Source organism: Poromitra crassiceps (assembly GCF_964638095.1).
Source record: "Poromitra crassiceps genome assembly, chromosome: 4".
Classification (NCBI taxonomy): Eukaryota; Metazoa; Chordata; class Actinopteri; order Beryciformes; family Melamphaidae; genus Poromitra; species Poromitra crassiceps.
The window spans coordinates 5,419,833-5,443,288 of NC_139626.1; the positions used below are offsets into that span (position 1 = coordinate 5,419,833).

At 46.2% G+C, this 23,456-nt stretch overlaps 1 protein-coding gene across 1 annotated transcript in view; it reads left to right on the top strand.

Moving 5' to 3' along the window:
- LOC310775003 (kinesin-like protein KIF20B) overlaps nucleotides 1-23,456 on the top strand; it is a 37,070-nt gene that overhangs the window by 12,314 nt on the left and 1,300 nt on the right. The window contains exons 13-31 of the mRNA XM_083635080.1: nucleotides 283-442; nucleotides 2,479-2,787; nucleotides 4,081-4,187; nucleotides 5,150-5,261; nucleotides 5,411-5,528; nucleotides 7,846-7,907; nucleotides 10,117-10,236; nucleotides 11,694-11,847; nucleotides 11,976-12,143; nucleotides 12,542-12,672; nucleotides 13,576-13,770; nucleotides 13,976-14,130; nucleotides 15,158-15,312; nucleotides 16,563-16,675; nucleotides 16,922-17,095; nucleotides 19,943-20,065; nucleotides 22,700-22,750; nucleotides 22,848-22,938; nucleotides 23,246-23,379. Of these exons, the coding sequence (XP_083491206.1) occupies nucleotides 283-442; nucleotides 2,479-2,787; nucleotides 4,081-4,187; nucleotides 5,150-5,261; nucleotides 5,411-5,528; nucleotides 7,846-7,907; nucleotides 10,117-10,236; nucleotides 11,694-11,847; nucleotides 11,976-12,143; nucleotides 12,542-12,672; nucleotides 13,576-13,770; nucleotides 13,976-14,130; nucleotides 15,158-15,312; nucleotides 16,563-16,675; nucleotides 16,922-17,095; nucleotides 19,943-20,065; nucleotides 22,700-22,750; nucleotides 22,848-22,938; nucleotides 23,246-23,379 (2,632 nt within the window). The remainder of the gene's footprint in view (nucleotides 1-282; nucleotides 443-2,478; nucleotides 2,788-4,080; nucleotides 4,188-5,149; nucleotides 5,262-5,410; nucleotides 5,529-7,845; nucleotides 7,908-10,116; nucleotides 10,237-11,693; nucleotides 11,848-11,975; nucleotides 12,144-12,541; nucleotides 12,673-13,575; nucleotides 13,771-13,975; nucleotides 14,131-15,157; nucleotides 15,313-16,562; nucleotides 16,676-16,921; nucleotides 17,096-19,942; nucleotides 20,066-22,699; nucleotides 22,751-22,847; nucleotides 22,939-23,245; nucleotides 23,380-23,456) is intronic.

A 23,456-nucleotide genomic window follows, 5' to 3' on the forward strand; every position in this document is an offset into this window, starting at 1 on the left:
CGTCCGACTGATGAAATGATAATAAAGGGGGGGCAGGTGCTTAAAGTGAAAAAAAGAGCACCTTTTGCGCCGCGTGTGACCGCCGGCCGCCTTATTCTAGTAGTGAGATTTAAAAATAAGTAACGTTACAATAGCACAGGTTCTCACGTGGTTTGTAGTGATGCATTTGGGTTCGCTTAGATTTTTCTCTGTGTGAAATGAAACCGAACCCAGGGGGAAAACTCTCACTTTTACAATCTCTCTCTCCCCCCTTTCTCTCTTTCTCTCTCTCTCTCTCTCCAGATTCCAGCACCATGTTCCCTTCAGGGAGTCCAAGCTGACTCACTTCCTGCAGTTCTTCTTTGGTGCTGGCCGGGTCTCCATGGTGGTCAACATCAACCAGAACTCCTCCTATTTCGACGAGACGCTCAACGTCCTGAAGTTCTCCGCCCTCGCTCAGAAGGTCCGCACGCGCACGCGCACACACACACACACACACACACACACACACACACACACACACACACACACACACACACACACACTAAACCAGCTATTCCCAAACTTAAGAATGCCAGGGCGCACTTTGAAATATGAAAATCTTCCGCCCAACCCTTTAATCACAACTCTGTTCAACACATGAGACTAAGATGATGTATTTCATAAACAGAACATGTGAACACAGCACGGCAGTGCAAATTAGTAGGCTAATCCATGCACATACAAAAATCTATATTATATAAGGGAGCACGTGGGCAATGTTGGTTTGTTCTCTGTTTAAATTGTTGTCCTACTGATGATGTCATAGGGGGCATTGTGTCATAAGACTGATGATGTCATAGGCACTGATGTAAACTTAAGGGAAACACACACACACAGCCGTGCGCATGTAAACTTTAAAGGGGCACTTACCCCCCCAGATTTCTGGCAAAACGGTATTCTACTTGATTTGAAAATTCTGCAGGCAAGATGGCCGCCTATAGTCCCTTGTACCCTGGCAGAATTCCTAGCCCATAAACTAATATTATTATAATTATATTATTAATATCAACTAACTACGGTAATAACTTGGCCAATAAGTATGTAACATACCAAATAAAACAAACTGCAATGTCTTAATTTGATGTAGAATGTAGAGGACAACTAGTTCGTTAAACTCGCATTCCAGGAATATTGTATTTACCGCACTGCTCCTAAAGTTAGCGTAACTGGCCTCAGTGAGACAGTTTTGTTAGAACTTCAATCTGGAGGTGGTTTTCCCTCAGTGCTGTCATTTCTTTAATTAATGAGCTGAGATTCCCGTCTTCCCTTTTAAACAGACGTTGATTCGGCGCTGATACTACCTCCATTGGCGGAGTGAAAGGCGTAACAAAATGACTCGCCATTCCGTCCCTGTGACGATCAGCGCTTTCGCAGGCTGTGTAAAAGAGTCCGAACAAATAAATGCCTTCAGTTCAGACAGACCTCTTTCATGCATTTGGTGTAGTCTGAAGTATGTTCTTCGCTTTCAGATGGTTTTCACTTTTGACCCTTTTCAAACTCTCCCTCTCACTCTCCCTCTCTCCCTCTCCCTCTCACTCTCCCTCTCCCTCACTCTCCCTCTCACTCTCCCTCACTCTCCCTCTCACTCTCCCTCTCACTCTCCCTCTCTCCTCTCACTCTCCCTCTCTCCTCTCCCTCTCTCCTCTCACTCTCCCTCTCCCTCTCCCTCTCTCCTCTCACTCTCCCTCTCTCTCTCTCTCTCTCACTCTCACTCTCCCTCTCCCCCTCTCCCTCTCCCTCCCTCTCTCTCTCTCTCTCCCTCTCCCTCTCCCTCTCCCCCTCTCCCTCTCACTCTCACTCTCACTCTCCCTCTCTCCCTCTCACTCTCACTCTCACTCTCCCTCTCCCCCTCTCCCTCTCACTCTCACTCTCCCTCTCCCTCTCTCTCTCCCTCCCTCTCCCCCTCTCTCCCTCTCTCTCTCCCTCTCTCTCTCTCTCTCCCTCTCCCTCTCTCTCCTCTCCCTCTCCCTCTCACTCTCCCTCTCTCCTCTCACTCTCCCTCTCTCCTCTCCCTCTCTCCTCTCACTCTCACTCTCCCTCTCTCCTCTCACTCTCCCTCTCCCTCTCCCTCTCTCCTCTCACTCTCCCTCTCTCTCTCTCTCTCTCCCTCTCACTCTCCCTCTCCCCCTCTCCCTCTCCCTCTCTCTCTCTCTCCCTCTCCCTCTCCCCCTCTCACTCTCACTCTCCCTCTCCCTCTCCCTCTCCCCCTCTCACTCTCACTCTCCCTCTCTCTCTCCCTCCCTCTCACTCTCCCTCTCCCTCTCCCCCTCTCTCCCTCTCACTCTCCCTCTCCCTCTCTCTCTCCCTCTCTCTCTCTCTCTCCCTCTCCCTCTCTCTCCTCTCCCTCTCACTCTCCCTCTCTCTCTCTCTCTCCCTCTCTCTCTCTCTCTCTCTCCCTCTCCCTCTCCCTCTCCCTCTCCCTCTCTCTCTCCCTCCTCTCCCTCTCTCTCTCTCCAGGTGGTCATATTGAACTCGAGGCCGGTCGTCCCCGCCGACGCCCACTGCAGGTCAGCCAGAGAAGTCTCCATGATCATCAACCAAGCAGAGCGGCGCCGCATGCTGGGTGAGCGGGGCCACAGGAGCTCACTGGTCGCCTGGGAAACCAGCCGGCTGGAGGACGTCCCCGAGGACGAGGACCCTGAGGAAGAGGAAGAGGAGGAGGACGAGGAGGAGGAGGAGGAGGAGAGTGTGATGGAGGGAACGGTGCTGGAAGCAGGAGGTGAAGAGGACAGGGAGAAGACAGCGATGGAGGAAGATCTGGAGAAGGTAGCTGTCTTTCTGTCTGTCTGTTGTCTCAATCTGTCTGTCATGTTATGTTTTGGCGATATCCAAAATTGAATGTTGTAGATTTTAAGGCTGGCTGGATTTTATTATGGAGTTACTTGGAACCCCCAACCCCCCGCTGTCCTCTATCTCTCTCCTGTAGTCCTGCAGGCAGGGCGGACGTATCTCCTGTCCTCTATCTCTCTCCTGTAGTCCTGCAGGCAGGGTGGACGTATCTCCTGTCCTCTATCTCTCTCCTGTAGTCCTGCAGGCAGGGCGGACGTATCTCCTGTCCTCTATCTCTCTCCTGTAGTCCTGCAGGCAGGGCGGACGTATCTCCTGTCCTCTATCTCTCTCCTGTAGTCCTGCAGGCAGGGCGGACGTATCTCCTGTCCTCTATCTCTCTCCTGTAGTCCTGCAGGCAGGGCGGACGTATCTCCTGTCCTCTATCTCTCTCCTGTAGTCCTGCAGGCAGGGCGGACGTATCTCCTGTCCTCTATCTCTCTCCTGTAGTCCTGCAGGCAGGGCGGACGTATCTCCTGTCCTCTATCTCTCTCCTGTAGTCCTGCAGGCAGGGCGGACGTATCTCCTGTCCTCTATCTCTCTCCTGTAGTCCTGCAGGCAGGGCGGACGTATCTCCTGTCCTCTATCTCTCTCCTGTAGTCCTGCAGGCAGGGCGGACGTATCTCCTGTCCTCTATCTCTCTCCTGTAGTCCTGCAGGCAGGGCAGACGTATCTCCTGTCCTCTATCTCTCTCCTGTAGTCCTGCAGGCAGGGCAGACGTATCTCCTGTCCTCTATCTCTCTCCTGTAGTCCTGCAGGCAGGGCGGACGTATCTCCACAACCGTAACTCACGAGTCATGGCAGCATTGGATTCGGGGTGAAAAAATACATTATAGTCCTTTAGAGGCATCGAGAGCTGACCTTCCGTTTCCCAGAAAATGTCAACATTTCTCTGATTGGATGAAAAGTAGGCATCGACCTCCCACTATCCAATCAATGTGTAGAAACATCTCAAATGTGAGGCACCCGAGCAAAATTTCAAGTGTCATAGTAAAGGATCTGATTCCTTTGTTAGTATCATATTTCAGTTCTTCTTCTTTTTAATAAATTAGCAAAATTTTTCTAAAGTTCAGTTTTTGCTTTGTCATTATGAGTGTAGAATGATGATGAGATTTTTTTCCTATTTTAGTATAAGGCTGCAACATAACAAAATGTACCAAAAGTAAAGGGGTCTGAATACTGTGTGTGTGTGTGTGTGTGTGTGTGTGTGTGTGTGTGTGTGTGTGTGTGTAGCGGTCAGACAGAGAGGCGGAGCTGCGCTTGCTGCTGGAGTCTCAGATCAGAGAGGAGGTCAGCGCTGAGTTCATGGAGCTCTTCACCCAGATGGAGAAAGACTACAGGTGACTCAGCAGTGTTTCCATTATCCGTTAATTGCCGGACTTTTAAAATGTCTCAGACACCAAGTCCGGTGAAATGATCTCGCTCTTCTACACACAATTTGAATTGTAATAGGCTCAAATTAAGGGTGCGTTTGGAAATAGCACTCCAAGCGCCCAGAGCGCACTCTGGTACAAACTGGACCGTTCGTAAATTGGTAGCGCTGTTGGAATAGCCCATTCTGTTGGAATAGCCCATTCTAGTCTGTTCTTAAATGAAAGCATGCCTTCTTTGTATGAATCAGCATGTTTCAACAACACGGTTCTGATTAGGGGTGGGAATCACCAGATGCCCACGATACGATACTAAAACGATACTTGAGTCATGATACGATAGTATTGCGTATTGCGATATATTGAATATTGCGATATTTCGATATATTGTCTAACTCCTTTTCCTACCTTTTCCTTGACCTCACCGGAAGTAAAACATGCAGTGTTTTTTTGTTTTGTTTTATTTTTGCCCCACATGTAGGCTACATTATTAAGCTTCTCTGGACTCAATACGCCACTGCAGGCGCGGACTGCAACATCGGGCACTTCGGGCAGATGCCCGGTGGCCTGGCATGGCATGGCCTGCAAAAATATATATATATATATATCAATACTTGGCGTCCAAATATCGATACAATATCGTCAGGCAAAATATCGCGATACTATGGTGTATCGATTCCCCCCCCACCCCTAGTTCTGATACATGACTGAAAGCGCTCAGGATGAAACGGTAAAATAGCAGATATCAAACCGAAACACAACGAAAAAAGTGAGAAACTAAACTAAAGCTACAAAAGAGCCTTCACAGCAGAAAGGAGGGTGAAGTGAGACCCTCCCACTCCGACGTACTACAGCCGCACTACACGCAGCGGCCACTGCGTGGCGCTGTGAGCTGCCTGAATGAGCCCAACTCTGTGTCTGTCTGCGATCAGTGATCGTCTGGAGAAGGAGAGAGAGCTCCTGGAGGAGAGGGCAGAGAAGAGACTGGAGATCCTGAAGAACCTGGTGAACAACCTGTCTATCATCAACACCGACGACAGAAAGGTCTGACTGTCTGCCTGCCGGCCTGTCTGTCTGACTCTCCATATGTCTGTCTGACTCTATCAGTCTGTCTGTCTCTGTCTGACTCTCCATATGTCTGACTGTCTGTCTGTGTGTGTGTGTGTGTGTGTGTGTGTGTGTGTGTTTTACAGGAACAGCGGTCGGCTCTTCTGGAGGGGATCCTCAGCTCCGTGACTGGTGACCTGCAGAAGATCAGAGAAGATGCTCAGACCGCACAGCACTATCTCACCGAACACACACACACACAAGGTACACACATTAGGGCTGTGAATCTTCACTGACCTCACGATTCGATTCGATTCGATTCGATTCGATTACGATTCATCTGTCTTCGATTCGATTCCACGATGCATCTCGATACAGCTCAAAGTATTGCAGTATCAAATCCTCAATTTTCTGTATTATTACTGCACATTGCTACCTTTTCATCAATTAATACAAGCAGTCAGATAAATATCAAGTCCCTTTTTTATTTAGAAAGTGCTTTAAAATCTGAATGTCAACAGAAATTTAAACAAACGATTCAACGATTCATCTGTCAACGATTCGATCCGATTCGATTCACACGTCCGCATCGCGATGCATCGATTATACGATTAATTCTGACACCCCTAACACACACGCTGCACAGCGCTGTCTCACCCAACACACACAGACACATGCAAGGTACACACACACCTAACACACACCCTGCACAGCGCTGTCTCACCCAACACACACAGACACATGCAAGGTACACACACACCTAACACACACCCTGCACAGCGCTGTCTCACCCAACACACACAGACACATGCAAGGTACACACACACCTAACACACACCCTGCACAGCGCTGTCTCACCCAACACACACAGACACATGCAAGGTACACACACACCTAACACACACCCTGCACAGCGCTGTCTCACCCAACACACACAGACACATGCAAGGTACACACACACCTAACACACACCCTGCACAGCGCTGTCTCACCCAACACACACAGACACATGCAAGGTACACACACACCTAACACACACCCTGCACAGCGCTGTCTCACCCAACACACACAGACACATGCAAGGTACACACACACCTAACACACACCCTGCACAGCGCTGTCTCACCCAACACACACAGACACATGCAAGGTACACACACACCTAACACACACCCTGCACAGCGCTGTCTCACCCAACACACACAGACACATGCAAGGTACACACACACCTAACACACACCCTGCACAGCGCTGTCTCACCCAACACACACAGACACATGCAAGGTACACACACACCGCACACTCCTAGACCTTATACAAATATGGACATGATGTCACGACCTGATAGACCAGACCGGCACATCCGGGTACTTCGCAAAACGTCAAGGCGCCGCCCCTTTTAGGGGGAAAACGCAAGACACTCGCTGTTGACTTCAATGTAAAATAACAGTACAAAAAAATCTATAGAAAAAGAACAGAATTCATTTAGTTTATAGATGACCCAAAGACACTATGACATGACGATTATATTTCAACTCGGCCGGCCATAGATACATCGACAATAGTACTTTATGTCTTATATGAACGCTGTATCCAGCCCACTGATGAGTTTCCACTAGGTTACATGCATCATCTATATTGACGGTGTCACCGCTACTCTGTAAAAGAAAATATATATATATATTTTTTTATCTGACGGACCGACTTCAAACTGCTGGGAGTGCACTGCTGGGAACCCGACAAAGTGCAGTGCCGAATTTCATGCAATTCAACATAGTGCCACCCACTGGTAACACAAAAAGCAGTTTATCTCGAGAACCATTCGTCCGATCGCCATCCTCGATCGATTAACTAGTCAACAATCTCCCCTCGCTCTACCCCTCCCGTACGTACCTGTTCCCCTCGCTCTACCCCTCCCGTACGTACCTGTTCCCCTCGCTCTACCCCTCCCGTACGTACCTGTTCCCCTCGCTCTACCCCTCCTGTACGTACCTGTTCCCCTCGCTCTACCCCTCCCGTACGTACCTGTTCCCCTCGCTCTACCCCTCCCGTACGTACCTGTTCCCCTCGCTCTACCCCTCCTGTACGTACCTGTTCCCCTCGCTCTACCCCTCCTGTACGTACCTGTTCCCCTCGCTCTACCCCTCCCGTACGTACCTGTTCCCCTCGCTCTACCCCTCCTGTACGTACCTGTTCCCCTCGCTCTACCCCTCCTGTACGTACCTGTTCCCCTCGCTCTACCCCTCCCGTACGTACCTGTTCCCCTCGCTCTACCCCTCCTGTACGTACCTGTTCCCCTCGCTCTACCCCTCCTGTACGTACCTGTTCCCCTCGCTCTACCCCTCCTGTACGTACCTGTTCCCCTCGCTCTACCCCTCCCGTACGTACCTGTTCCCCTCGCTCTACCCCTCCCGTACGTACCTGTTCCCCTCGCTCTACCCCTCCCGTACGTACCTGTTACCCTCGCTCTACCCCTCCCTCCCGTACGTACCTGTCTGTTCTGCTATCGGGAGAAGGGAGACACTTGACATTGTACTGGAGTTGACTATTGACCCTGTGCTGTGTCTCTTCCTGTGTCCAGAGCTGGAGGCGCTGCGATTGGAGAAGCAGCAGTCACATGACCAGCTGCAGGAAGCCAAGGAGGTACTGTATTATCAATATTTTCCTCTACTGGGACTAATAAGAGTACTGCAGGGCAGCGTTTCTGTTATTCGGTAATTGCCAGCGGTCCACTGGTGCACTCATCGATATGTATTTGGAATGGGTTGTTACAGTTTAAAGTTCTACATAGGTGCAAGCTGGCCAAGTTATACCCGGGTTTAGACCCAGAATGCATTCGGTGCAGTCGGGACCCAGCTAGCCTCAGTCATCCGTTTTGGCTGTGCCCCAAACTGAGTCCATTCTGGACAGATGCATTTAACACACGTTCATTAGGGCTGTGAATCTTCACTGGCCTCACGATTCGATTCGATTACGATTCATCTGTCAACGATTCGATTCGATTCGATTAAACGATGCATCACGATGCATCGCGATGCATTTTAAATCGATGCATCACTTTTTCCGCAATACATGATTTATTTTTTCTCACTTTCTTTTTTCTCACTGTGTGGCTACTTTTAAAATAAAAGTGCATTTGGAATTGCATTGTATTATGATCCATAATTAAAATAAACAACTGCATGTACTTACATTCTATTTTATTTGATTATAATTTTTTTTTTTTTTTTTTTTTTTTTTTTTTTATAATCAATTTTTGATATTTGTTAATCGATGCAGAATCGTGCACGTCCGCATCGCGATGCATCTTATAATCGATTATTTTTGACACCCCTAACGTTCATACATGTTATTGATACGGTTATTGATCCCCATCCATTGACCGCACTGTTTGGTGTAGTCCCACAGGAGACACCACTCTGCAAATAAGTTGAACAACAAAAGAAGCTAACCTCCACTCAAACACAGAGTCAACCACAACCACCCTACACACACCCTCATATCTGATAGTGTATAAAGCATCTTTGATTAAGTGCACACAGGCTAACAATAGCTTTAACTAGCTAACACACCATGCTAGACTTGATTGTGGTTTAGGAAAATGCCTTCTACTTAACAATCATTGTGTCATCGCGGTCACAGTTGGATTCCCTGTATTTGGGTGTTTTGAGCCTCTTTCTTGCTGAAACTGCTCCGCTTGACATCTATATTTAATTTACAACATTGAAAAAGAAACATTTAGCTTTGCAGTTGTCATAAACTCTGTCTAGTTTGGTCTGGTCATTTCCTTTGGCCTCGTTAGCCCTGCCCAAGTAGTAGAACCTCTACTTGATCACTACTTAAAATATGTGTAGTGTTGCTGTAGTGTTGTGACTACATATTCACTGTACGAGCAAGTAGTAGAACCTCTACGTGATTACTATTTAAATGCCTGTGTAGTGAAGCAGTAGTGTTTTAACGCCAAGTAGCAAAGTTCACTGCTTGATTACCACTGGAAACACTACTGTTTTGCTACAGAAGTCTACTGGTGTCATGAGTGGTGTATAAACTACACATTCACTTAGGGATGCACCGATGTGAAAATTTTGGCCGATACCGATAAACGATAACATTGGTGTTATGACCGATAACCGATATTTACCGATGTCGATATGATCTGTATAAAAACACATTTTTGTGATGATAAAATTGTGTACATACTGAAAAACACATGTAAACACTGAATTTGAAAGATTAATGTTTTTCTTTATTTCCAAAACATTTGGAAAAGCCCAGAAATCATAGATTTACTGCAATGTTTCCTCTCAATGTAAAAATTTTGGCTGATACCGACCGATAACCGATATTAACATTGCAACATTGGACTGATGCCGATATGTTAGAAAATGACTAACATCTGCCGATACCGATATGATTGCCGATATATCGTGCATCCCTACATTCACTGCACCATTCCTACATGTCACTACGTAGCCACTACTGCACAAATAGTTTTTTTTGTGTAGTGATTCAGTAGTACTTTTTCATGAGGGATGGTACTCTGTGTTCTGTTGCAGAGTATAGTGATTCAGTAGTACTTTTTCATGAGGGATGGTACTCTGTGTTCTGTTGCAGAGTATGTAGTGATTCAGTAGTACTTTTTCATGAGGGATGGTACTCTGTGTTCTGTTGCAGAGTATGTAGTGATTCAGTAGTACTTTTTCATGAGGGATGGTACTCTGTGTTCTGTTGCAGAGTATAGTGATTCAGTAGTACTTTTTCATGAGGGATGGTACTCTGTGTTCTGTTGCAGAGTATGTAGTGATTCAGTAGTACTTTTTCATGAGGGATGGTACTCTGTGTTCTGTTGCAGAGTATGGAGCAGCAGAGGCAGAAGCTGTCAGACCTGATGCACATCTGTCAGCAGAAAGATGACATCATCAGCAAACTGCAGTGTGCCATAGACAGAACTGTGGAGGATGCCACCAGAGACGTACGCTCACTGCACCACTTCAACCTTATTGATTAATTGAGTCTGCTGCTGTTTCTGTCCTGCTCAGTAATGGTAGCAGTTAACCTGACTCTACTGGCAGGTAGCAGTTAACCTGACTCTACTGGCAGTGTCAGGTTAGGTAGCAGTTAACCTGACTCTACTGGCAGTGTCAGGTTAGGTAGCAGTTAGCCTGACTCTACTGGCAGTGTCAGGTTAGGTAGAGGTTAACCTGACTCTACTGGCAGCGTCAGGTTAGCTAGCAGTTAACCTGACTCTACTGGCAGTGTCAGGTTAGGTAGCAGTTAACCTGACTCTACTGGCAGTGTCAGGTTAGGTAGCAGTTAACCTGACTCTACTGGCAGTGTCAGGTTAGGTAGCAGTTAACCTGACTCTACTGGCAGTGTCAGGTTAGGTAGCAGTTAACCTGACTCTACTGGCAGCGTCAGGTTAGGTAGCAGTTAACCTGACTCTACTGGCAGTGTCAGGTTAGGTAGAGGTTAACCTGACTCTACTGGCAGCGTCAGGTTAGCTAGCAGTTAACCTGACTCTACTGGCAGTGTCAGGTTAGGTAGCAGTTAACCTGACTCTACTGGCAGTGTCAGGTTAGGTAGCAGTTAACCTGACTCTACTGGCAGCGTCAGGTTAGGTAGCAGTTAACCTGACTCTACTGGCAGTGTCAGGTTAGGTAGCAGTTAACCTGACTCTACTGGCAGCGTCAGGTTAGGTAGCACTAGTGGTAGTAGAAATAATAATAAATATAGCTACAAGCGGCAATATTCGGGGTCCAAGCAGATTGTGAAGTCTCAAAATTTGACGTTTTAAAATTTAAACCATTGGAGCAAAGATGCAGATGAATTTAGAGATTAAAATGATCTCAGCCAAGCATTTTTTTTTTCTTTTTTTTTTAGAAAATTGCAAAAAATCAGTCTTGTGTGACCGGAACATTAACATAACAATGTTACACACCAATTTCACAAATGCAGACGTCTGCAACGTTACTTGCGGAATGCAGGGCAGCTCATTCACTGAATCACGTTAAACAACCCTGAAATACCCTGTTTGATAAGGCTGGCAATGCTATGTCATCAAAATAAAACGTCACCATGCCTGTGAATTACTGCTTGCACTAAGAGTGTATGTGTGACAGTGTTAGCATTACAATTATCTGTGTGCCTTGAAAATAAGGTGGTTCAAAATAAAGTGGTTAATTCCAAACTTTCTCTTCTTATGTTTTCTTTTATTAATAAAAACAGGTCATTAAAAAGTATCAATAATTATCGATATCGACTGATATGAAATATCTTTCGCCCAGCCCTAATCCGGGTTCAGCGCTGCTACGGCAGGCTTCAGCATATGTGAGAATCCTCGTATCGTAAAACCTGGGTTGTAGAACAACTCCAACCTTTAGTATTTGCAATACTATTACTGATAGTACTCTTGCTCTGTCTCTATCTCAGCGGGTTCTGGTGGAATCGATCAGGAAGGAGCTGGTGGAGCTGCAGCAGAGCTGTCGCTGCCTGCAGAGCAGAGGAGATCCGGTGGAGAAGGAGGGGAGGAAAAGACTGTGTGATGCTCTGGAGGATGAGGAGGGAGGACCGCCCAGGAAGAGAGGTGTGAAGAGGAGGGAGATTGAGACATTCAGAGCGAGAGAGAGAGACAGATGGAGAGATTCAGAGAGAGAGAGATGGAGAGAGAGATGATGGTAGGTTAATTTCTTCTGTTAAACCTCTGCTCCTCAGCGGTTCTGGAGGAGGAGATCTGGAGGCTGCAGGAGGAGAACGAGCGGAAGGAGGAGACCATCCTCCAGCTGAGGGCAGAGACTGAGAACAGTAGGAGCAGGCAGGAGGAGGTGGAGCAGCTGAAGAAGGAGCAGGTGGTGTTGGAGCAGAAGGTGGAGGAGCTGACAGGTAGCACCTGCTGCTCGCCACACACATCTCAACCCCTTGTCCTCTGTTGTGCAACGAGCCACAAAACAACATGGATTGTTCCTCTGAAGCCCCAATATGTCACTTCTTTACCTGAAAGGCCCCTCCAGTCAGTTTTTCTACCTGTGTAACATTTGTTGTTCCATGTCAACAACACATGAGCACACACTGTATAATCCCACATCATAATTTGCGCCAAAGAACTTAACATTGATAAGAACCGAATGCTAATAGCTTGTTCCACTGCAGCATAATGAGTGCAGCGTTGTTGGGGGTGGAGGGCGGTACTTTCCCCGACTTTAAATCTCCCTCTCTCTCCTGCAGCTGTCATGGCGGCTGCGTGTCCAGACTGACTTTAAATCTCCCTCTCTCTCCTGCAGCTGTCATGGCGGCTCCGTGTCCAGACTGTGAGTCTCTGGTGGGTTCATTGGAGTCGGAGCAGAGAGAGACAGCCAAACGGACCAAGGAGAACAAAGCTCTGATCAACGGAATGTTCCAGCTGCAGACCCAGGTCTTCTGCTACACCTCCACCATCTAAACATATTCTACACCTCCACCATCTAAACCTCTTCTCCTACACCTCCACCATCTAAACTTCTACACCTCCACCATCTAAACTTCTACACCTCCACCATCTAAACTTCTACACCTCCACCATCTAAACTTCTTCTTCTCCACCTCCACCATCTAAACATCTCCTACACCTCCACCATCTAAACATCTTCTTCTCCACCTCCACCATCTAAACATCTTCTTCTCCACCTCCACCATCTAAACTCCTACACCTCCACCATCTAAACTCCTACACCTCCACCATCTAAACTTCTACACCTCCACCATCTAAACTCCTACACCTCCACCATCTAAACTTATACACCTCCACCATCTAAACTTCTACACCTCCACCATCTAAACTTCTCCACCATCTAAACTTCTTCTTCTCCACCTCCACCATCTAAACATCTCCTACACCTCCACCATCTAAACATCTTCTTCTCCACCTCCACCATCTAAACATCTTCTTCTCCACCTCCACCATCTAAACTTCTACACCTCCACCATCTAAACATCTTCTCCTACACCTCCACCATCTAAACTTCTACACCTCCACCATCTAAACTTCTACACCTCCACCATCTAAACTTCTACACCTCCACCATCTAAACTTCTACACCTCCACCATCTAAACATCTTCTCCTACACCTCCACCATCTAAACTTCTACACCTCCACCATCTAAACTTCTACACCTCCACCATCTAAACTTCTACACCTCCACCATCTAAACTTCTACACCTCCACCATCTAAACATCTTCTCCTACATTTCCACCATCTAAACTTCTACACCTCCACCATCTAAACATCTTCTCCTACACCTCCACCATCTAAACTCTTTATTCTGCACATGTTTTAGGTGACCAGCCTGCAGCAGCAGCTCACAGAGCAGACTGACAGGGCTGATGGCCTATCACAGCAGCTGGACACCACCAAGTCCCGCCTCCAGAACCTGGAGAGTCAATCGGAGGAGAAGACCAAGGCCGTGGACAGTCTGACGCAGGAAGTGAAGCGTCTGATGCAGGAAGCCGATGGTCTAAGACAGGAAGTCAAGGTTCTGCTTTATTTATTGTATTCTCTTTACTGTTTCAGGAGGATCGATCAGTGTGTTGGTTGGTTGATTCATTCATTTGTGTATTTCAGGAGGATGAAGGTGTCGATTAGTTAAATGATTGATTGGTCGGTATGTTTCAGGAGGCAGGAGGGCACAGGAGCAATGTTTTGGTTAATGGATTGATTTGATTGGTCGTGTGTTTCAGAAGGAGGCGGGGCACAGCAACAGTGTTTTCCATGCTGCCATGGCGGAGCTGAGGAAGGAGAGCGAGGCGGCGCTGGAGAGATCGGCTCTGAAAACACAACAGATGGAGAACCTGCAGAGAGACAAAATCCAGCTGGAGAAAACACTGACAGACAGGTAGAGAGAGAGGGAGATTACAATAGTTCCAGTCGTACTATACAGAAAACAACTGTCTCAATAGTAATGATGTTGAGAATTATAATGATGTTAATAATAATGAGTCCTACAGTAACACCTGCCTAAGACCCGGTTGTTAGCACTTCCTGGTTCCCTCATCTCAAAGTCAATTGGATTTTTGTATGGGGATTTTCGTTAAAGGGTAACTAAAGCCTAAACTGCATTTTTTTCGGCTTTAAATCAATGATGGCTTCAGAGTTGTGTTGCTGAAGGATTCTGGGCAAAATCTCCACATTTGAGAGTAAAGTGTTATAATTCTGCACACACTTTATCATTTTCATGCAGCGAGAGTGCCCTCTAGGGGTTGAAACCTACTTTTGCAGGTAGGTCTTCCAATTAGCAGATCTTCAGTTCTGATGACATGACTAATCCCTGCTCCCCAGATGAATCTCAAGTTGAGACGACGTTTGGTCTGGTAGAATTCTGCGGGCTTAGTTCCCTTTTACATGCCTGAAATAGGTTCTGTGCTTCACAAACGTTTATGAAACTGTGACCTTTGTGTTCAGCAAAATAGTCTTCACTAGGGATGTCACAATATATCGTCCCACAATATATCGCGATATCAAAACGTGACAATATGTATCGTTGAGATGAAATCTCATATCGCGAGAAAAAGAAGCTGAACATGGTGGCACTGATCTGCATCTGATTGCATGCTCGCTCTCCTTTTCATTGCTTTGTTTGAACAGACGAGGGACGTTACAGACACGGAGGATGAAAATGGTGAAATTACTCAAATTAGCGTGGAGGATGCCCCCTCAACTTACAAATCGATCGCCAAAAATATTGTTCAAATATCGTATCGTTATCGTGAACCCAATATCGTGTATTGTATCGTATCGTGAACTGAGTGTATCGTGACACCCCTAGTCTTCACACATGACGACCACTTGTCTGACTTTTGAAGCATTTTGAGAAAAGGTGGTATTCTATACGTACAGAAGACTGACAAACTCCTCCTCTCCAGTGAGAGTGTGTGTTTACAGCTCAGAGAGGAGTTAGCCAATCAGAGAGCAGAGTTCTCCAGTCGGCTTCAGACCTGGCAGACGGACAGAGAGAGGCTGGAGGAGATGGAGAGAGCGGAGGAGGAGAAGAAGAGAGAGGCGGAGAGAGAGAAGGAGGGTAAGCATGTCAACAGGCTTTGGCCGATAATCAAATCGATAATATTGATTTGTGAAGTGTCAGTCAGCATTATCAAATGACCAGTGTTGTGCAAGTTCACACTTCCCAAGAGCTAGCTCAAAGTTCAGATCACACAGATTAAAATGAACTAGTTCATGTTCATAGTTCACAATTTAGAATTTGTAACTAAGTTCACAGTGCAAAAAAAAAGCAGTTCAGTTCATTCTCAGTTCATTTTATTTTTTTATTTTTTTCCTTGGCTCCTTTTTTCTGTCATTTAAAACATTCTGAGGAGACCAAATCCATTGAGTTTGCTTGTGTTGCAATAAGTGAGAAGTTGAACCCTATTTTTACTGGACTAGAATAGTTTTTGAGATATTAACGTTTGTTTGGCACAGCTTTTCAGCTGCATTTCATACTAGTAAAAAATGCAGAGATCTATAATATATGATGATTGGATTGGTGGATGGATATGGATTGGTGATATACTCTAGATCAGGGGTGGCCAAACTTTTTTGGTTGTGGGCCGCATACAGAAAAATATAAGGAGTCGTGGGCCAAACAATATTAAGCGTGGCAGTTTTCGCGGCAAAAAAAATTGGACCAGAAAACCCTTGTGCCATCAAAATCTTAATTCCTACCTAAATAAATATGACATAATGATGTGCTCACCTATTACAATGGGTATTTCTGTATGTTTTCAAATTTTCTTTTCCTGTGCCAACAGGTTAAGACAGAGATAATTGAACGTAACATTAGTATTAAACATTCATTCAGTATTAAAAATGTTTAAAAATAAATAGACCAGGTCAGGGTACTCAAGTATAACCCATTTTCAATGGTTTTAAATTGAAAAAACGATATGGGGAGTCAGTTTTTTTGTTTTCGTTCGTGTTTTCGTTTTCCGTTTTAAACTTTAAAACGGAAAAACGTTTTTAGCAAAAAAAAAAAAAAAAAAAAGTGGTGTTGCTAAATTCATGGCGGGCCAATTAAAAAAGGGCAGCGGGCCGCAGTTGGCCCGCGGGCCGTAGTTTGGCCAGCCCTGCTCTAGATTATTTCATACCAGTTTCTGCTGCAGTGGCACCCGGAAATACTTCTTTGTTGTTGTGATGTCCGGGACACCACATGAATGCAGGATTCTTTAGTTCAACTTCAGGCTGCGTTAAGTTAACCTGCAGCTTCCCTGACATTGTTCTCATTTTGACTTCACCTTCAAAATGTTTCCATCATTGCTTCCATGCGTCTGTCAGAGCTGGCGAGTCTGAAGGAGGCCGAGCTGCAGAGGAGCAGAGAGGAGGAGGAGCAGAGGAGGCTGGCTGTGGAGGAGGAGAAGGAGAAGAAGCTGCAGAGGAGCAGAGAGGAGGAGGAGCAGAGGAGGCTGGCTGTGGAGGAGGAGAAGGAGAAGAAGCTGCAGAGGAGCAGAGAGGAGGAGCAGAGGAGGGTGGCTGTGGAGGAGGAGAAGGAGATGCAGAGGAGCAGAGAGGAGGAGCAGAGGAGGGTGGCTGTGGAGGAGGAGAAGGAGCAGGAGATGCAGAGGAGCAGAGAGGAGGAGGAGCAGAGGAGGGTGGCTGTGGAGGAGGAGAAGGAGCAGGAGATGCAGAGGAGCAGAGAGGAGGAGGAGCAGAGGAGGGTGGCTGTGGTGGAGGAGCTGAAGCAGGAGATGCAGAGGCTGCAGGAGAGGAGAGAAAGGGAGGCCAGGAGCAGCCTGGGCAGCAGGCAGTACGAGGCTGTGAGGAGAGAGATGGACCGACTGAAAACACAACAAGAGCAACAGAACACACAGGTGAGTTCAACCTTCCCAGAACCCCCCCCCCCCCCAACTGTGTCTACTGGGAAAATTACCATTTCCCATAACTTTGGATTATTATTTCATCGTGTGGCGAGTACAGGAGTCACAACATGTACATGTGAGTGTTTCTGGTGCTGTTGGAATGTGTATTTTGGGTGACTGAATTGGGGTAGGCAGCTGTATCGTATACTGCCATTGTAGTGCTAAGCTAACTTGCAGTGAGGGGTGTACCGCACTTTGGACTGCACGCACAGTGAAGATAAAGGCATCTACATAATTCTACTTTTACTATCGGCGAACCTCCAAAAATGTTGGCGTATCCCGTTAACCGGCGAGAAAGTCTCTGACCGGTTAAGCATCTCGGTTAAACGCTTAATTTGCATGTTTACATAGAACAGTGTTGCCAATCTGGCGATTTTTTCCCGGCAGATGCTATTTGCACCCGGGTGTAAAATAGACAATGTGACTATTTGTACCCGGGTGTGACTAGGTTGTCAGTAAACAATGCCACAGCTTAACGTTAACACATCAAACTTGGCGACCGATACCACAGACTTTATAAGGGGTTTCGAGGGGGTTAGCCAAAAGCCCCTGTTTCAACATCACTGAAGCAGTTTTGCTGTTATTTTATTTTATTTTATTCGACAATAGAAAAAGCAACAGTACAATAAAATACGTCATAGCTTTAGCTAGCTAACGTTAGCATATCACGTAGTCAGCGGCTTGGCCAGATGCTGAAATGTGCGATTAAATCATTCTGTCTAAATCCAGCCCGGCTGACCAGATGAGGCGCTAGTGCAGCGACCCATACCCCCAATCCGGCTTCCCATCAGGCCAATTTGAAAAATATTTCTGGAGCTAGTAATAGTTACCAATATCTGTCATTGGGCCAAATATGATGTCTCTGTGATGGATCAACTCATTTTGATTTACCAGCTATTACTACATAGGCCTCACCCATTTTCACCAATTATGAGAAAACTTCAGATTTGGACTAGTACAGCCTCCTTGATACCAAGATCAGAGACAATGTGGAAATCACTGTCTAGTGTCTGAGCGAGAGGTGCTGCCTGGGCTGCTCCCGTCCATATACGGCAGTGATACTCAACTTGCTTTGCCCGGAGGCCACTTTTGTGAAATGATAGGAGGCCAGGGGCCAGTTAATAAACAAACAATATAAATCTTTCTGTAGCGGATTGTAGGTTTTTGGGGTGTCAGCCGGAGTTTAGTCTGACAATGTTGTGCACACCAGATAGTTTATTTAGTTTAGATTTGATTTGATTTCTTTTTTTTTGCTGATCCGAAAAATCCGTGATCCGTGGCTCAAAATCCGTCACGCGATCCGAACCGCGGGTTTTCTGATCCGTGCCAGCCCTATTGTACATGTAGTTATCTTTATAGGTATCTCTATAGTAGAGCCCGACCGATATATCGGTTCGCCGATATTGGCTGATCACCGATATATCGTATCGGCCGATATTGCCAAAAAAAAATAAAAACTTTTTTTTTAAGTTATAGACAGCATGTGTATATTTGATATTTCTTCTTAGCTATTTGTTCTATTTCTTGTGTTTTTGTATTTCTAGTTATTTATAATTATTAAATTCCCAGTTAAGTTTACTGTTTCATCATTTTGGAGAATAAAGTTTATTAATAAGCTGTAAAATATCCTGCCTACATTACATATTTCAATTCATGTCACCTCATATCTTTGTCAAGTGTTTGATATTTGAGGGATCATTGCAAAAAAATCGTGTAATATAATGTGTATATATAATGTAAGAATGTCGGCCGATGGAGGGTATGGTGGTGCAGTGGTAAGCGCTGTCGCCTCACAGCTCGAAGGTCCTGGGTTCGATTCCCACCTGGGACGCTGTGAACGCTGAAGGAATGCGTGCCCGTCCGCATGTCCTCGAGTGCCCACCGCACGGGTGGGGTCGTCAAAAGGGCCTTTCTGTGTGGAGTTTGCATGTTCTCCCCGTGCCTCCCGGGGGTTTCCTTCATATAGGAACTGTGATAGTAAATTAACATCCCCCAGACCTGTAGCTTTTAGCAGTAATTATCCTCTATGTTTTATCCCCAATTGTATAACATTATTCTAAATTTGACAGCTACTCAATTTGACATAAAATTGATCAACATTGCATTCAGTGTGTATTTGCCTCACCAGGTTCTGTAGATCACTGCGCTGGGCTACGTTCCTCCGCATGTTGCCCCTCCTCTCTTAGAACTAAGCGAGGTTTGGGGTCCCACTCTGGCAGGAGGTTATCACCAGTCGACATTTTACTATCACAGAACCCCTTCACCAAAACATGCAATATCCTGTTGTCCGGTTGCTGATGTGGTGCCTCCTCTGGTCGTTAAAGGCGCCTGTTCGGAGGGAGGGGAACTCGTTGGAATAGCGTGATCCTCCCACGTGCTATGTCCGACCGGTGAAGCTTCCCCTGTCAGGTGAAAAGAAGCGGCTGGCTAACTGCCCATGTCTCGGAGGAAGCATGGAGCCAGTTTTCGGCTCTCCCCAGATCGGCAGAGGGTGGAGCAGCAACCAGGATAAATAAATTAAAAATTAGCACTAATGGGGGATAAAAATTGGATAAAAAAGTCGAGGAAAAAAATAAATATCAGCCGATATATCGATATCGGAATTTTTTTACTCCCTAATATCGGTATCGGCATCCGCCTCAAAAATCCAGTATCGGTCGGGCTCTACTCTATAGTTATCTTTATAGTTCTGGTTCTAGATGGGAGCGGGTTTGGATAGCAGTCTGGAGTAGTAGAAGTAGGTAGGTCATAGTAGGTGATGTAGGAACTGAACCTTCTTCTTCTACTGTTGTAACGCAGGCTGCGTCCGGGCATGGTGGGCGTGTCCCTCATCCAGAACAGGAAGTGTCTGTCTCTCTGCAGTCAAACATGGCCGACCAGACCAGAATGACCAGGAGGAAGAGGAAGAGCAGCGATGTAGAGGTGTGTGTGTGTGTGTGTGTGTGTGTGTGTGTGTGTGTTGGGAAAGCATCTCTTGTTAACGGAAATGTCTGACAGGGGCTGGGCAATATGTAAGAAAAGAAAAAATATATACCTGAGCTACTCCTGCAACGTCGTTCACTGCGCCAGAAAATAGGACGAACCTTGGATACAAGTTAACAACCGGAGCTAATATAGAGTCTGTGCTCACCTTTTCTTTTATCTGCTGGTTTCAGTCTCTCAAGGTCAAACACAACAATGTACTAAGTAACAATGTACTAAGTAAGGTGATTCATGTCTGTAACAAAATGACTGGCACAACTCAGGTGTCACTGCAGGATCTTCACAACAAACAAACATGTAAGAAAGCTAAATCCATCCTGTCTGATTGTTCCCATCACTTAGACCAACACTTTCACTTCCTGCCATCTGGTTCCCTCCTCAGACTTCCACCAATCAAAACTAACAGATATGAGCACTCCTTTCCCTCTGCCGTCTGCCTCGCGTTATTATGGAACCACCTGGAGTTTTGGGCAGAACACGCCAACACTGTGCCCTGCGCCCGCCTACGCAGCAGGCGAGCGCTGGGATTGGCCAACACGGTGCCCTGCGCCCGCCTACGCAGCAGTCAAGCGCTGGGATTGGCCAACACGGTGCCCTGCGCCCGCCTACGCAGCAGTCAAGCGCTGGGATTGGCCAGGAGCGAGCCAATACGCTCCAGTCACATTTTCTGACCGCTCAGGCTCACACTAACCTCGCGTTACCAGACCCTCTCGAAGGAGAAGGTAGTGCAAAATAATCTCCCACACACTCTGCATCCACGCTTCATATAATCAATAAGTTATGGTCGCGTATGTTCCTTCGTGTAACATGCCAACGCTAACGTGGCTTCATTGGATCAATATCGCTCGACTGTAGCCCACCTGAAGCCACCTTTCCTTGGTTCAATAATGCAAACAAACCGAGTTCCTAAACCATGCGACCAATATTACAACACTTATGTTAAAGGGATACTTTAAGGGGGACTTTCGTCCATCTGCCATATCGCCCACACATAACCAAGATACTGTACACAATACCTTTACCGTCACTCTCCGTACAGTATACAGTTCCTCTGGTCGCTCGAGGCGCCTGGCCGCGGTGGAAGGGAACTGGTGGGAATAGTGTGATCCTCCCACGTGTTACGTCCTACTCCCCCTCCCTACTCTCTGAAGCTCCCCATGTCAGGTTAAAAGAAGCGACTGGCAACAACTGTGCATGTGTCGGAGGAAGCATGGTGCTAGTCTCGGCTCTCCCCAGATCGGCAGAGTGTGGAGCAGCGATCGGGGCAGCATGGGGATAAATTGGCCAAGTATAATTTGCGAGAAAATGGGGGAAAATCACAAACATAATAATAAATAAATAAATCTCATTGTGTGAAAATTTTGTGAAAGTACCAACAGATCGATATCGAGGTATTCGCTCAGAAATATTGTGATATTTGATTTTATCCATCGCCCAGCCCTACATCTCAGTTGACTTACATATTTAACATTTAGCCCACTTAGTAGAAAATACAGAGATATATCTCGTGTAACACCATACAGCCTAAAAATACAGAGATCTGATTTTTTGGTCCATAATGGTATTGCCCAGCCCAAGTTTGATGAGGCTAACCGCTGTGTGTGCGTGTGTGTGAGATAAACAACACCATCAGCTCATTTCATTTCACACGAGACCCATTGATTTTACATCAGAAAGTTGTTTTTTACACTTTTTTAATTAAATTAAAATTAAAATGTCAAACAAAGTAATTGATCAAGGATCAAGGATACTTTATTTGTCACTTGCACAGAAATACAGTGTAAAACATGCAGTGAAATGCAATGGGACTTAGTCTCTGCAATGTGCCAGAAAAGGTAGATATCAATAAAAACAGTAAAAACAATAAAAGACACAGAACATATAAGAGACATAAAGTGCTGATCGTAAAGTGCTATACAGTATCGTCATGTCCTGTCTTTAATTAAAATAGAAATAAAGTGCCATATTTTAAAAATTTAAAAATAAATATTGTGTGGTCCTAATGCTGCTAGTGGCTAGCATTGAGCATGCGAACAGCCTGGGGGAAGAAGCTTCTCTTGAGCCTTTCGGTTTTTGACTTCAGGCTACAAAGGCGTCTCCCTGACCTCAGCATGGTGAACAGGCCAAAGTTGGGATGTGTGGCGTCCTTCATTATTTTATGAGCTCTTGCTCTCACCCGCTTAGAATAGGTGTCATGCAGGGTGGGCAGAGACACTCTGGTGATACGCTCAGCTGAGCGCACCACCCTTTGTAGGGCTACCTGGTCCCTTTTAGTGCAGCTCCCATACCAGGCGGAGATGCACCCAGTGAGGACACTCTCGACGGCTGAGGAGTAGAAGGTCTTCAGGATGGATGGTGCGACCTTAAACTTCCTCAGCCGGCGGAGGAAGTATAGACGTTGTCTGGACTTCTTGAGCGTGTGCTCAGAGTGCAGACTCCAAGTGAGGTCCTCACTGAGGTACATGCCTAGGTACTTAAAACTGCTGACCCTCTCAGCAGTGATTGTCCCTATACAGTTTAAAGTAGTGATTGATAATATAATCTTGTGTGTGTGTGTGTGTGTGTTTTTTGCAGGACCTGTTGAACAGTGAGAATAAGAGGAACAGACTGAGAGGAAACAAACAGGTGAAGAACAGCAGAATCAAACCCTCAACCCACCACAGTCTTTACTGCTTTGACTTAACCTCTCTCTCTCTCTCTCTCTCTCTCTCTCTCTCTCTAGTCTTCTTCGGTGGTGAAGGAGAAGAAAGATGGAACTCTCCAGAAGATTGGAGATTTACTCCACAGCTCGCCTTCCATACTGAGCAGCAAAGGTGTGTGTGCGCATAGCGATTATTTAGGGACACTGTATACAGCAAAACTAAGGAATTCAAAGCATGTACTGTATTTATCTATTAGCATACAATATCACCATTGATTAAAGTAGATAAATAGATATTAGTAGTCATCTCCTTAATGTTAATGCACGCACAAAAAAACATTGTTCACAAGTCCCAAACCTCAAGTCCAAGTCTCAAGTCTTTGAGGACAAGTCTCAAGTCACTGTGTGCGCGACTCAAGTCCAAGTCCCCATCTCTGCTCGGTGTGACATGTGACTCTGTGTGTCATGTGACTCTGCAGCTAAGAGCATCATGGGTCTGGTCAGCGGGCATTCGGTGGAGAAGGTGGTTACCGTGGCGACCAAACCCAAACGAGGCCGGAGGAAACTTTACAAGGTGGACGTCAGCTGTCCACTCCTCGACTCTCCACACCTGGTGAGAGAGTGTGTGTGTCTGCCTTCACATCCACAAAATAAATACTGTGTGTGTGTGTGTGTGTGTGTGTGTGTGTG